This window comes from Echeneis naucrates, chromosome 4 (assembly GCF_900963305.1).
Source record: "Echeneis naucrates chromosome 4, fEcheNa1.1, whole genome shotgun sequence".
Classification (NCBI taxonomy): domain Eukaryota; kingdom Metazoa; phylum Chordata; class Actinopteri; order Carangiformes; family Echeneidae; genus Echeneis; species Echeneis naucrates.
The window spans coordinates 12796321-12811340 of record NC_042514.1 but is presented as its reverse complement, the minus strand read 5'-3'; the positions used below and the strand labels follow the sequence as shown (position 1 = coordinate 12811340).

The window sequence follows — 15020 nt, the reverse complement described above, 5'->3', positions numbered from 1 at the left end:
TGTCTTTCCATAGCAACCACATGTCGGCTGGTAAAGTATGGCGACGTGTGTTTGGCTTCCTGAGCAACATTTCATTTGTTTGGATTTTTAGCAAGAAAAACACCCCAAAACACGAAGAAATAAAAACAATAGAATACCGTTAATACGAGAAACGTGTTTAGTAGAAATGTTAACAAGCAGCGTAACAGAAAGTGTGCATGCAACCTCAGACACATATCCTTTAAGAAATGAAAAATATAAAACAGGCAGGATAATGCAAAAAGCAGTACATCACTACTGCATGTCTGTCAAAGCAGTTCACAGATTGCCCTGTAGCTTAACATAGCATTTTTATGTACCGTCAAAACTCGATATTAAGTTATGAGTTCACTCTCATTCGTCTCATCTCTTTCTCTTGTCAATATGTGGCTCGTACGTTACGGGGAAAAAAGCGTCCTGTGCGGGGTGAAAATGAACTGAAATGAAACCCACTCGTACTGATCTGGAGTTCAGTGTTTCCTCTTTAACATCTGACCCGTGAACGTGTCTCAGATCAGACTGGGCGGACAGATAGTGGATTTAGCTGTTGTGGTCACGTGGGTCGGACGGACGCGCCTGTTTTTTTATGTTGCAGGCTGTTCAGATGACGCACTGAGGACCGGAGTGAAGATGGCTCCCTTTCCGGACGAGGTGGATGTTTTTACTGGCCCACATTGGCGAATGAAGCATCTGGTCGGCTTATACTGCGATAAGGTCTGTACAAATAAATGTGGGAGGTGGATTTGGTGCTTAATAAAGGATAAAAATGACCGTGAATGGCCAAGGGGCGAGTGAACGCCAGCTAACGTGCTAGCTAGCTTGTGGGTGTAGCACTGAGCACTGAGGACTGAGTGAGGCGTAGCAAATGCTAGTACCAGGCTGATTGTCTCTGATCTGCGCCAGTGGCATGGGGTTAGACTGACCAGTGCAACACAGGGTGGTTTATTCAACCAGTAACTTGGGACATTCATTAAATCGTCCTTTGTAAATTTTCTTCAATCACTCCTACCACCCAGCTGCAACTTGGTATTAGTCTGAGCCATCTCTATTAAGTTGCATGATAGTTTTTTAAGCAACATCCTTCTAGCATTATAGCGTCTCCAAAATATTCCCGTAAGCGTCGTTACAGTTATAACATCGGGAGGCCCGACCCGCCTGTTAAAGACTGCTTATTTAAAGTAACCTGTCAGATTAGCCAATTTGGCTACATTAGCTAACATTCATTGGCAATGCTAATGTAACCTAAGTACACAACGCACTGCTCTACCCTGAATTCACAGCCTGTGCCACGGCGTTACGTCTGCATTTGACTTTGGATTTACACAAGAACTGCCACCTATTGTGCCCCAAAGCTGCCAGCAGATGTGCGGAGGATATCTTTACTTAACGGGCATCATTGTAAACAAGCGACACATCTGACCGGTTTTCCTTGTTTTGCCACAGCTGTCAAAAACCAACTTCTCCAACAACAATGACTTCCGCTCATTTCTTCAGTCACTGTGCGCCACCTTCAAGGAGTTCAAGATGCATGAACAGATTGAGAATGAGTACATAATCGGCCTGCTGCAACAGCGCTGCTGCACTGTGTACAATGTGCACTCTGACAACAAACTCTCAGAGATGTTATCCCTTTTTGAAAAAGGGTTGCACAGCATTAAGGTAAGTATATAAGTATAGATCACTGTCATGGACCTATATTGCAATTCTACTACTTTAAATAAGGGACTCTGCTGAAAAATGCTTTAAGTAAGGGAAAATGATTAGTTCTGCAGGGCCCAGCTGATAACTGTTACTCAAAGGTGAGCTGGCACACTGTCATTAGAGCAACTATTACCTTAGGCACAAAAAGTGGTAGTTACTTTTAATGTCTGCATGTTAATTTTTTCATTATACTACTTGGAGTTTACTTTGACAAATTATAGCATTCAATAACATAACCAAATTTCTGTCATTATTCTATGAGGTTACAACTTTAAATATAGTATATTGAGTAAAAGGCCAAATGCAGGAAGAAGTAAACAGGGTAGCTAAAAATAAGAGTGAGGCTGTTTTTCCTAATCTTCTTAACAGGAGACAGCAGTTTCTGTTCTCAAGTGACGGGCAAACCAAAACATGTGCTCTGCAGAATGATGCAACTGCGTTAAACTTCTGCCCCAGTATGTTTGTAAAACAGGGAGGAGCATTTTTCTTTGGATTGAGATCCTGGACTTTATTTAAAGGGAAAGATGTTTCTCCTGGAGTGAAAAATAATGTGTTGATATGTTTTAATTGGTGGATTACCTTTTTATGGAGTTTTCTTAATGTGAAAGAGCTTGTTCAGAATTTGGTTATGCAGCAAAATTTTCATGTCCAATCAAACACTCCAAAATACGGGCGACCAGTTAGACATTTATTTTATAATGTTTAGACAAAAAAGATTAAAATACCACTAGATGTTGCATAATGGATTGTAAAATCTCAATAGTGGTGTTATTTAGGGGATTTAATGTTTTAATAATTGTTGTGTTTTTTTTAGAGTGAATATGAGCAGCTTAACTATGCCCAGCAGCTGAAGGAAAGACTAGAAGCTTTCACACAAGATTTTCTGCCCCACATGAAGGAAGAGGAAGAGGTATAAGCTGTTACAAGTTCTGTGTGTTGCTAATATCAATGTGTGTTAATTTACAGAATTCACATGGGGTAAGACAAAATTTTGTTCATAAAGCAGAAACATGAAAATGGGCAATATATTGTGGTGAACTGGTTTAAAATGTTTTAGTTCATAACCTGGTATAAAACTCTGGATTCTTTGCAGGTGTTTCAGCCCATGCTTATGGAGTACTTCACCTATGAAGAGCTCAAGGATATTAAAAAACAAGTAATAGCACAACACTGCAACCAACGGCAGTGGGACTGTGCTGCTGAAGTGCTGAAGGGCTTCAGTCTGTGGAGCCAGGCAGAGGAGCTGCAGAAGGCATTCAAATATACCGATCACGAGAAGACAGATTATGGTTAGTGAATGTATTCACAAATGGCAAGACATTTGTAGACGGAGGTCATAGGGATCAAGATCTTAAATATTTCGCTTACCTAAGATTCTTGCATATGAAAACCTTAGCTGGGGCAATGTGTCAAGTTAAATATTTTATATTCTGGTTTCAGCCTGAGGTTACAAAGAAATTTGCTCAACAATTACTGTGGAATGGCCAATTAATGACAGAATTGGTATTTAATCAGTACTTTATCAAGTAAAAATGCAAAAAGTGTTTGTCTGAACCTCTAAATTGTGGAACTGTTTTTTTTTTTTAGTATGCCTTTATAAACAATACACATGTGTATATACATATGAAAAACTAAAAAACAAAATTGTAATGAAACCAGTTATTTACTTGTCATAAAAGCACAGGCTTTGAATTTCACCTTTAATTTCAAGTGTGACTGTTAGCCAGTTTGCAAAGAGCCTGAAATCAATGTAGCTAATGAAGTTCAGTTAATTCATTTTTGTTATTTGCACTCATTCTTTACCCTTCCTTCCAAATCTTTTCTGTACTCTACAATATTTAACTGTTTGAGTCATCAGCTTAATCATAAATTGGAAGTTTTGGATATGGCTGAGATTTGCATAAGGTACATTTTATAAGTTTTGGTATTAAATGATAAGCTGTTGTGTCATCTTCATCAGAATTGGAAAATAAGGATTCTTCAGGCCACATCTCCCAGCTCCCTACAGAAATTATGCTAAAGCTGTTCCGTTACTTGGGCCCTGAAGATCTGTGTCGTTGTAGCCGGGTATGCCGCACTTGGACTGAGCTAGCTAAGACCGGCTCTCTGTGGAGGCACCTGTACCCTGTTCGCTGGGCTAGAGGTAGGCTCCTGAAAGCTTGTGAATCATTTAAAGCCCAAAAGTTGTACTTTTTTTAATTTTGACCTACATTTTTGGGAAATGGGCTTTATTGCTTTTATTGAAGTATATGGTGGTGGGCACTCCTGATAAATTGTTGTGTGTGTCTGGTGTAGGGGATTATTACAGTGGCCCTCCTGGAGAGCTAGATCAGGAGCCAGATGACGAGTGGGTAAAGAGTCGGCAGAATGAGGGTCGGGCCTATCAGGAATGGGATGAAGATGCTGATGTTGATGAGTCTGGTGAGTTTTTGACTTTGAACCTTTGCTAGAGGCCTAAACTGTGTTTAGAAATGCTCTGACAGTGGTTCTCAAATGTTTTACACCAAGTACCACCATAATGACCAACACTAAAATACAGTAGCATAGTAGGTCTAAGTACTCATCAAAAACAAAGCAGAGGTTAGCTGCAAGGAACAGTTGTTGCTGTGACCGAACAGCTGTGACTCACCAGTTAAACTGAACCTGCGGCTACCCAGAAGCACTTGCAAACTTTTAAAAAGTCTTAACTTGTATCTTCTTTCATTTTCTTTCTGTTGGTTAATGAAATATTTTCATCCATTCTAATATTTTTTTTATTTGATAGTATTTCATATTTTAAATTTGTTTTATTTTATTTTTATTTAGTTCAGTGATTCTTTTGCTTACCACTAGAGGGAGCCCGAGCACCACACTTTGAGAATCACTGCTCTACAACCAAAAATTTAAATTAGGATGTCCTTTTGTTAGTTTAAAACCCATTCATCTTGCTCTCAGTGTGCGCAGCTAAAACCACAACAAATCCACAATTAATTGTTAGTTTACACTGTCAGCTGTAAGAAGCATTCGCTTATTTCTTATCAATTTTATCAGATTTTGCATCTTTAAAAAAAGAATGTTTGCCCAGAATCATCTAATACAAATGATTCCACATACTGTCACATACATTAACTTTTATGGTCACTTTTTATGAGTTTGTACCAAAGTCTCAGAAAGTGCTGCCTCCAGACATGCAGCATAGTGAGTGACAATGCCTAATAGTCTGTTCTGTTAAGACAGTGATTCAAAATTAGCCCTGAATTACATGTGAATTATGTCATACACGTAGTATTCGTTTGTCTTGTCAGACATGTCGGGCCACACAGTGGGTTTCCTGGCTATCAGCACTGCTCAGCGAGAGAAGAGACTGCTGAATGGAATTATCCAAAACCTTCTTCCAGCTGTGGGTCCATCTGTCAAGTCCATTGTTCTGGCATACAGTTCTACGGTCTCAAGTAAAATGGTACATATTTAAAACCCTACAGTTATTGTTTTTAGCCAAAATTCTCATGTTAAAATAAATGCATAGAGTGTATTTTTGCACTTTTCCAGGTCCGTCAAATCCTCAGTCTCTGCCCAAATATTTCTCATCTGGATCTGACACAGACTGATGTTACAGATGCTGCATTTGACAGGTAAATAATCAAAATCATTATGAGCATGGCTTTGCAGAGTAGCCATGGCATTAAAAGTCTGCAGTGGGTTTAGGTTAAGTTAAAAAAAAATTCTTTATGTACTGAAAACTCACAAAACTCTCTTTATCCTCCTTCTGCAGCTGGTCGTCATTTGGAGCTTGTTTCTCTCTGGAGCACCTGGATATGTCAGGGTGTGAGAAGATCACTGACCAAACACTGAACAAACTGTCTGTTGGGCTGGGCGACCTAATATCTTCCACCTGCTTTGACAAGCGTTTGGGCCGACGAGCCAAGCTGCTGAAAAGTGCCCCAGTACCCATCACACTAATGGACGAGAGAAACCTACATCCAGTGGGACTGAAGCGGCATGCCATTGTTTTCAAGCAGGGGATCAGCCGCTGGGGCACTGCCTGTGCGCCCACACAAGTGTGGGTACTGGACTCCTCAGACCTTGCTGACATTGAAGACGCTGCAGTGTGGAGCCATCGTGGTGGAATGTCTCTTCCTGATGCAGAAAACTTTGTTGAGACACAGTTTGTGGGAAACTCATGCTGTTGCAGTAGGAGCAGGATGCTTGGGCACAGGACTGGCTCAACTGGCTCCTATTTACATCAACAGTATGCCATGACTGGGGAAATGCTCTGTGGTCACTCTACTTGCTGCACTAGTGACGTTGCCCTCAGGACATTTTGTGAGCCCCAGAGCAAATCAGGCCCCACCAGCAAAATCACTGCAGAATTTCGGACTAAAGGCACCTCATCTAAGGTCCTGCAGTGTCTGGAGCCTGAAAATAGGACTGACCAGTCAGGGGCAAAACGCTCACTGAGATTTCTCAGTCTTTCTGGATGTTATCAAATCACTGATTTAGGCTTGAGGTAAAGACCATATTGTCTTGTTTGGCTATGCAAAAATTTTCAATATTTTCCAAATATGGATTTATAAGGATTTATTTATGTCTATTTCTATAGAGACTGATATTATTTAGAGAAGTTTAGAGGTTTAGAATAGCAGTGTGGAGACAAATATTCAAAAGAAATTTCAAAAAATGGAAAGTAAGATATGACATATAGTTTCTGGTCAGGTCTTTTACAAAAATTTCTCTGTCCAAATTGCTCACTCCCATATATAGTTGTTGTTGTTGTTGTTAGAACCAGCTGACAGTGCAATAACCTGTATAAGTCATTTTGGCAAGTACTTCTTTAAACCTTCTCACAAATACAGCTTGGGTTAGATCAAGGCTGAGGGCATCTAATAGGAAGACATTAGACCAGCTACAATCAACAGTACTGCGGTTCTTAGGTTAACACTGGATCGTTAGCATTTATTGTAACGCTTTGCATAATGATTTACTTTTTATTGAGGTTATAATGCGCTTCATTCAATTTTAGGGCTCTATCTCAGCGGGGAGGGCTTCCTGTCTTGGAGCATCTCAACTTGTCTGGCTGTCTCTTTATCACTGAGGTGGGGCTGCAGGAGCTGGTGTCAGCCTGTCCTTCGCTTAATGATGAACAGTTCTATTACTGCGACAACATCAACGGTAACACAAGTGAAATTGCCAGATGTCTTTTTTTCCCTTTGAAACACAAAGCTCTTCATGCTGATGATCTAGCCAAAGATCTCTGACTCATGTTCATGTACTGTGGAAATGTGAAGATGTCAGACTGAATAGAAATGGTTTTATTTATTACACTGTATGTAAAATGTAACATAACTAACCCCGCTGCATAGCATATGTCCTAGTGTAAATAACTGATGCTGCTGAGGTGGAAGGTAAGTGACTAGTAGTCAATATGATGCACTGTTGAATGTTGTATATTTCATTTGTTTAAATGTTCTGTAACCAATTTTCGCTGCCACTAGATGTCGTGATTAACCACCTGCAACTTTACCCTACAGCCACACTGCTGGCCTCCATTCAACAGTAAAAACAGGCATGTAAAATTGTGTTGCCATCAAGTTAATTTGTACTTGAGGAGAGGAAAAGTTGGGAGTCCAGCTGGAACCCTTTAGCCATGAGGTTCTTTGTTTCAGTAAAGCTCCACAGTTGAAACAATGAAACACATTTCCACAAGTTTGGTGGAAATATCAAATCCACTGTAAACTTCTTAATTTCTTCTATCCTCATGCTCTTTGGTTTTCCACCGATTACTGACATCTCCATTGAAGTACATGATAGTTATCCTCTTTGTGTTGAGCTCAGTGAGTGACTCTCGTTTGATTTGGCACTTTGCACTCAGACGGCCATTTCACTGATGGGGGGCATGCATTATTATTGACCCCCTCTGAGATGTTTCCTGACAGTTGTATTCCTTTTTATTCCGGAAGGGAGGGGAGGGGGGGGGAGACTGGGGTCCGGACTCTCATCTCATCCCGTCTCATCTAGTTTGGTCAGGACTAGTCTCTACTCTCTGCAGGGGTCCGGTCTCTGGGGAGGTCGTGTCTCTAGTCTGGTCTGGTCTAGTCTAGCCTCTGGGGAGGTCCCGTCTCTGTTCTAGTCTCTACTCTCTGCAGGGGTCCGGTTTCTAGTCTGGTTTGTGTTCCTTGCCCTCACCGGGAATCAAAACACGCCCTTCTTATTGCGGGGCGAAAGCATAAACACTACGCCATTTATTTATTGCTCATTCATTCATTCATTCATTTATTTATTTATTCATGGGTAAGTGACCCCTGTGGAGCATTTTCCTGACAGATGCGTTCTATTTTATTCTGGGGGGAGGGCGTTTACATGAAATGTTGGTCAGTTCTGTTATTCTGTGTTTACAATGAATTCCGTTTTTAATGTCTAATTCTGTGATTCTATGATGCCGGATTTTATAGGGCCGGATTTACCAAATGCCCGGCAAGACTGAGCTTGACATGAGCTTCACAGTGTGCAAGGTTTGCAAAGTGAGGATTAAGCACTTTGGGAACCCATGTTTAACGGCACTATTTTTTATTTTTTTTATATATAAAGAGACTTTATACACTTCTATTGATCAAATTCCGACCCCTTCCGTTTATGCTTACAGAATGCTCTGGGGGTGTAATTTTGCTGTCTGCTCAGGATGCTCATGTGCCAGTTTGTCTTTATATAGAAGATATTTTACAGCAGCCATATCATAGTTTGTAGTTTGGGCGTGAGTATGCACAAGCTTTTTGACTTGTCATGATGTGAGTCTCACTAGGTGACCACTGTTTCCCATTTCTCTCCAGGTCCTCATGCAGACACGGCCAGCGGCTGCCAGAACCTGCAGTGTGGCTTCAGAGCCTGCTGTCGCTCTGGAGAGTGATGCTCTGCTAAAATACCACATCTCCATTTCATTGCACTTTATCCTGGGAATACCATTTGCTGTATTTTGTGTAACCTAAAAAATGTTTATATATGCGACTGTAATTTTGCTCCTGTTTTTTTCTGTTTCCATCTATATTAAATGGAAACTCATTCATTCATTAGAAAAGGAAAATCGTAAAACGGAATGTGGTGGATTGGAAACCTGTGCAAATGTACTTGTTCCCTTTTTTTTTTTTGTTTGTTTTTTCACCTCTTTTTTTTTTTTTTTTTTTTTTTTTGGTTTTGATTTTCAAAAGAGTAAAATCTCAAGAAATACCTAGTGCTTCATGTAGTTTCATTGAAGCATATTCATCCGAATATGCTCCTTGTCACAGTCCACTCCTCAGTTTCCCCTCTACCTGCCTGCCTTCCTCTCCCAATCAGTATCATTAGACTCACCTGCCACCTGGGTGCCGACACCCAGCCGGCTCTTAACCAGCTCCTCCACACTCACTCTCTGTCAGATTGTCGTTGCTTCATCAACTACTCTGCAGCACTCTTTTCTGGACGGATGGCCTGGTACCTAACCTGCCTTCTGCCCCTGACCACGTCTCCTTGTCTCTGCCCCGGTAACCTGACCTGCCTCCTGCCTTTGGACTTTGCATCTGCTTGCTCTGCGTCAATCTGCCGCCTGCCTGGACTCCCTCTCTGGAGACTCCGGCCCCATTCAGAACATGGACTGTGCTTGCGGGTCGGGCTTCCTTATTGTCATCTCTTTGGGCTCCTGATCATTGTCAATAAAGTTCTGAACTTTGCCGGTCTAGGTTTGTGCTGTTCTTGGGTCTGCTCTCACACCTGTTACACTTCTCCCCTTTTTGATTGATCAATTTATAATCAACTTTTAACATTGACTGGAATGTTAGTCCTGTTTTTGCTCCCTTTTTTTTCTTGTTACATTAAGCAATCTTTATCATTTAATGTAGAGGGTGATGTGGAAAATTAAACTGAACTGTTGCTGCCTCCCTTTGGTCGTGACCTACACACACACGAGCCAATGACCTGTCACAGAAGAAGTACATGACGTTGAATGTGCAATAATGCAGACGTTTAACATTTCCATAGACAAATGTATTATTGTGTTTATTACATTTATTAAATAATACAAAGTGGTTTTAGTCAGTTAACAGACCTGTCTTTGTTGGTGTCATACTGTAAGGTACGTGTGGCACCTCTCATGCTGTATTGTTTCCACAGAATTACATCATTGCTATGATGTAGAATTAGGTACAATTGCCATTGTATGGAGAGCATTGTTAGTTTTAATTTAAAATGGATTACACAGCTACAGTCACATGTGGTATTAAAAACCTGACTTCAAAATCCCAGCTGGTATTGGGCAAAGTACACACAGCTATGTCACAGGAACATGTAAAGGAAAACATTAATGCACACAAGTGCAAGGGGTGATCAAGAGTCACTTATTGTCCTCCGTGCCACTGTTAGGAAAGGAGTAACTGCAGGTAACCCACACAGGCCCAGTGTTCACATCCAGAACTACCTTGTGAGGCAACAGGGCCACATACCTGTGATCTAGAAGAAGTACTATCATAAAAGGAGGCAAAGGAGGAACTAGACATGGAGCACATCAATCAAGGTGAAAACACAGCAAAACCAGCAGAGACCGGCGTGTTAACCGACTTGGTTCCCCCCAAGTTCCTGTTCCTCTTTACGCCGATTTACTGCTGAGTCGTGCGTAGGTGCTAAGTTACCGTGCGCACTTAAGGAAGAAACGCAAATAGAAAGACAGCTGGCTGATACACACCAGGTAATAATACGACCAAGATGTATGATGTAGAATTAGCCGAGAAATAATCCAGGTAGGATGAGGATTATACATCGTGGCCATGTTCTTACCTGGAACATGCACAGAGGTGTTCATGTTACAAAAAAAACCCATTACAATTAAAAATAATGAACGAGTAATGTCAGATTAGATCAAACTCTTGATAAATGTATTAAAAGACCCAACAGATCAACTTCCTCCTTCCGTAGACATAAGGCAGTAACCAATCAGGTACGAGTTCCAATATTTTCGACCAATCATAAGCGATTACGCTAAAGTCCCAATGACGTACAACTCCCTCAATACCATGACACATGACGTCACACACGGCATATTTCCCATCTCCCTGACAGCTCCGGGTTTTTAAGATTCGGTAGACATAAGGCAGTAACCAATCAGGTACGAGTTCCAGTGTTTTCGATCAAAGCCCCAATGAGGTCTACCTGCCTCCCTGGAGGAGTATAAATAGCAGCTGTGAGCTCTCCCCTCTTCACATCTGCCCTCAGGGTTGGAGGTGAACGTCCTGAGACTCTGGGGGACGCTCAGGCTCCGGCCTGAGAGCCACTGACAGCGCCTTTAGGTAAGGGGCGCTGTTGTGGGGGCCTCTGTATCAACTTGGACGATCTGAGGCTCGTCCTGAAAAGCCCCCCAGAAGAACAAGTACAGGGAGGAGTGCGTCGGCGGCCCTGTATTTGGAAGAATCTGGGTGTGTTGCGAACCGGACCAGGCGCCTGGCTGAGCTTTTTAAAGCTCAGTTTAGAACGGTTATTGGATTGTATTGTATTGTATTGCGTTGTATTGTATTGTATTGCGAATAAATAAAGATGGAGGAAAAAAAAAAACCAATAAAGATAAAAATAAAGCATGGCGGCATCGTGGTTCGCACTGTCGCCACACAATAAAAAAATAAAAACAAAAAGCTCAGTTTAGAATGGTTATTGCATTGTATTGTATTGCGAATAAATAAAGATGGAGGAAAAAAAACAATAAAAAAAGAATAAAGATAAAAAATAAAGCATGGCGGCACCGTGGTTCGCGCTGTCGCCACACAGTAAGAAGGTTTCGGGTTCGGTTCCGGCCTGGAGCCTTTCTGTGGAGTCTGCATGTTTCGTCCGGGTACTCCGCTTTCCTCCCACCATTATGCAGCCTGAGTCTGTGTCCCAGAGTAAACACTTATTCACATACGGCTCAACCTCAGTAATAGTAACTTACCAGAGACTTTGGCCAGGATCCACAAGAACAGCAGCAGACCAGGTGGACGGATCTTAAATAAAAGTGTAGGTAATGCGAAACATGTCTTTCGGCTTGATGCATTCAATTTCCAATATTCCATTTATGATTTCCAAATCAATCCTTTGCCTTTATTCCGTGTTCCTCATCATTATTTAACAAATCCCATTTTCTCTGGAAACTCACATTTACTCTCATGAATCTTTAGTCAAACTATAATACGCTACTGTGAGGAGCAAGGGGATATAAATCATACTGTAAGAGTGGCATCCTGTCAGCCCCTTTTTCATTGTCACAATTTCAAACTTACCCTGGTGTTATGAGTTCATTATTTAATACATTGATCATTTATGTTTTGGAAGTTTATTTGTGTCTCTGTTTTTGTTTGGAAAGATGCCGATCGATCTGTCCAGTCTGTCCGAAGAGGAGCGTCGAGCTCGCTTGAAAAAGAGAGATACCAAGAAGGTTAAGAAACAGACAGCCATCCACTATGAAGATGACTTTACAGTTGACAAATACAGCAAATTCTGGCAAAACAAGTAAGTGGACGTAAAACAGGACCAAGCCAACATCCAGAAAAACCACACCCTTGTGCAAAGCTTCATTTTGTCCATACACAGTCTATTTAAAGTGAGTCCTTCTCATTCCAAAAATAGAGATTCCCCTCCAAAAGCAGGACATGGGCTGAAAAAAGAAATTCTAGTCAAGTGTAAATAACATTGAAGCTGGAAACAGTGTCAATATTAAGTTAATAAATTGTTTTATAGCTGTGTTTCTGTGAGATAAATATCCATCAAATGCAAGAATGTTTTGTACTTTTGCCTTTTTTTTGCTTTTTCACCTCTTTTTTTCATTTCCTTTGAAAGAGTAAAATCTCAAGAAATAACTAGTGCTTCGTGTAGTTGGTTTTGATTGTTTATTGTTTTTCACAAAAACATATTCATCCGAATATGCTCCTTGTCACAGTCCACTCCTCAGTTTCCCCTCTACCTGCCTGCCTTCCTCTCCCAATCAGTATCATTAGACTCACCTGCCACCTGGGTGCCGACACCCAGCCGGCTCTTAACCAGCTCCTCCACACTCACTCTCTGTCAGATTGTCGTTGCTTCATCAACTACTCTGCAGCACTCTTTTCTGGACGGATGGCCTGGTACCTAACCTGCCTTCTGCCCCGGTAACCTGACCTGCCTCCTGCCTTTGGACTTTGCATCTGCTTGCTCCGTGTCAATCTGCCGCCTGCCTGGACTCTTTAAGTTCCTGGACCTTTATTAATTTTTGTAATTCGCTCCCCCCCCTCCATCTTTATTTATGCGTAATACAATACAATACAATCATCATTCTAAAGTGAGCTTTAAAAAGCGTGTCCGTCTTTCCCCCTCCATAAACAAATCATCTCAGTTCTTTTACTGGTCTAGTCTGTGGACGCGTCCTGTCTCTGGTCGTCTGGTCTCGGTCCGTTCCTGGAGAGGGTGCCGTCACCCGTCTGGTCTGGTTCGGCCTAGGTCCTGGGGGGGGCGCCGTATCTGCATTGGCCCAGTCCATTACTCGCAACCAACTAACTCCGTAGACACGTTCAGGTGCCCACACCGGGAATGGACCTTTACATTACATTATACTACATATACATTATACTACATACATTTAGGGGTACATTACATGATACAGTATATTTACATCACATATAGGTATTACAGTCCATTACATCAATTAACCCCGGGGTTACATTACATTACATCATACATTACATCATACACTTACAGCGCTTACCCTAGCCAGGAATCGAACCCCTCCCTCCTGGGGGCGGGGCGGCAGCGCTACCACTGCGCCACCGTGCTGCTGGAGTTGCCGCCCACATTTGCGCTATTTCGCCGTTTCCCGTTTACGTCACCTGCCCTAAAGCCGTGCTGCTCAAGTTTGAAGGCAGAAAAAAAAATCGGTAGATCAGCATCCTCCAGCTGTATTTTTCATTTACAACCCGAACTGGGAAACAGAAATATTATATTTTTTGATTTATTTTTTATTATAAAAATGATAGAAAACTACGTTATTTGTCCTGAGGGACATTTACATGCATCACTCATACAACAGACATACAGAGACATCTTCTGTGTGAAATTAGCCCGGACTGCTCGTTACCGTGCTTACCGGGTTTACCGGCGTCCACGAGCCGAACTGAGGTGAAACGAGACTTAGCTTTAGAGCTAGCTACACTAGCATAAGCTGAGCTAGCTAAAGTCATCCTGCATCTACGACAAGAAGTACTATCATAAAAGGAGGCAGGGGAGGAACTAGACATGGAGCACATCAATCAAGGTGAAAACACAGCAAAACCAGCAGAGACCGGCGTGTTAACCGACTTGGTTCCCCCCAAGTTCCTGTTCCTCTTTACGCCGATTTACTGCTGAGTCGTGCGTAGGTGCTAAGTTACCGTGCGCACTTAAGGAAGAAACGCAAATAGAAAGACAGCTGGCTGATACACACCAGGTAATAATACGACCAAGATGTATGATGTAGAATTAGCCGATCGTTATGGAGAAATAATCCAGGTAGGATGAGGATTATACATCGTGGCCATGTTTTTACCTGGAACACGTACAGAGGTGCTCACGTTACAAAAAAAACCCCTTTACAATTAAAAATAATGAACGAGTAATGTCAGATTAGATCAAACTCTTGAAAAATATATTTAAAGACCCAACAGATCAACTTCCTCCTTCCGTAGACATAAGGCAGTAACCAATCAGGTACGAGTTCCAATATTTTCGACCAATCACAAGCGATTACGCTAAAGTCCCAATGACGTACAACTCCCTCACTTCTCAGCGCGACAGCGAACCACTGTTCCGCCGTGCTTTATTTTATATCTATTTATTTTTTATTTGATTTAGCTGCAAAGCTAAATCAAGCTGTAAAGTTAAATCACCCTTGCGGGAGGCAGGTGACACTTTTCTGACGACATCTGCCCATCTCCCTGACAGCTCCGGGTTTTTAAGATTCGGTAGACATAAGGCAGTAACCAATCAGGTGAGAGGAGAACTGCATCATAGAGACTTAAAAAAAAGTAAGAACCTCAACACTCTCAAAATGTTTGCTGATTACATCCAGACGTTGTAACTGAATAATTACAAACCATTTTTTCTGGTTATACGGTATATAATTCTTAGTTTGATGAAAGGATAAGATTAAAGTTAAATCAACATATGGGATTGCAATATTGTGACGTTATGTTGTTTTCACATGGTCTGATAATGAAGAAAATTAAAGGAGCATTACAACATTTTTAAAGGAAAAATACGAAAACAACTACCATCAATATGGCTCTTATATTTACTACAATCATTTTTAATTCTTTATTTGAATTCTTATT

General features: G+C 41.4%; 1 protein-coding gene across 4 annotated transcripts; it reads left to right on the top strand.

Annotated features, from left to right (window-relative positions):
- The first annotated feature begins 615 nt into the window (after positions 1–615).
- Positions 616–9601, top strand: fbxl5 (F-box and leucine-rich repeat protein 5). 4 transcript variants are annotated; one of them, XM_029500844.1, is made up of 12 exons: positions 616–732; positions 1462–1677; positions 2534–2629; positions 2813–3008; positions 3680–3862; positions 4015–4140; positions 5004–5158; positions 5248–5330; positions 5471–6205; positions 6719–6867; positions 7191–7261; positions 8523–9601. In XM_029500844.1, exons 1-11 carry the CDS (start codon positions 649–651, stop codon positions 7253–7255), a joined length of 2088 nt encoding a protein of 695 aa, XP_029356704.1. In that variant the 5' UTR covers positions 616–648; the 3' UTR covers positions 7256–7261; positions 8523–9601. The 4 variants fall into 4 exon arrangements, with proteins under 4 accessions (XP_029356704.1, XP_029356701.1, XP_029356703.1 ...); XM_029500841.1 differs by lacking the exon at positions 7191–7261; XM_029500843.1 differs by having other exon boundaries at positions 7191–9601.
- Positions 9602–15020: the final 5419 nt, after the last annotated feature.

Coding starts and splice junctions, on each gene's coding strand:
- fbxl5 (XM_029500840.1), top strand. CDS start 649: ATGGCTCCCTTTCCGGACGAGGTGGATGTTTTTACTGGCCCACATTGG. Junction 2,630..2,812: donor ACATGAAGGAAGAGGAAGAG/GTATAAGCTGTT, acceptor GATTCTTTGCAG/GTGTTTCAGCCCATGCTTAT. Junction 6,206..6,718: donor ATCACTGATTTAGGCTTGAG/GTAAAGACCATA, acceptor ATTCAATTTTAG/GGCTCTATCTCAGCGGGGAG.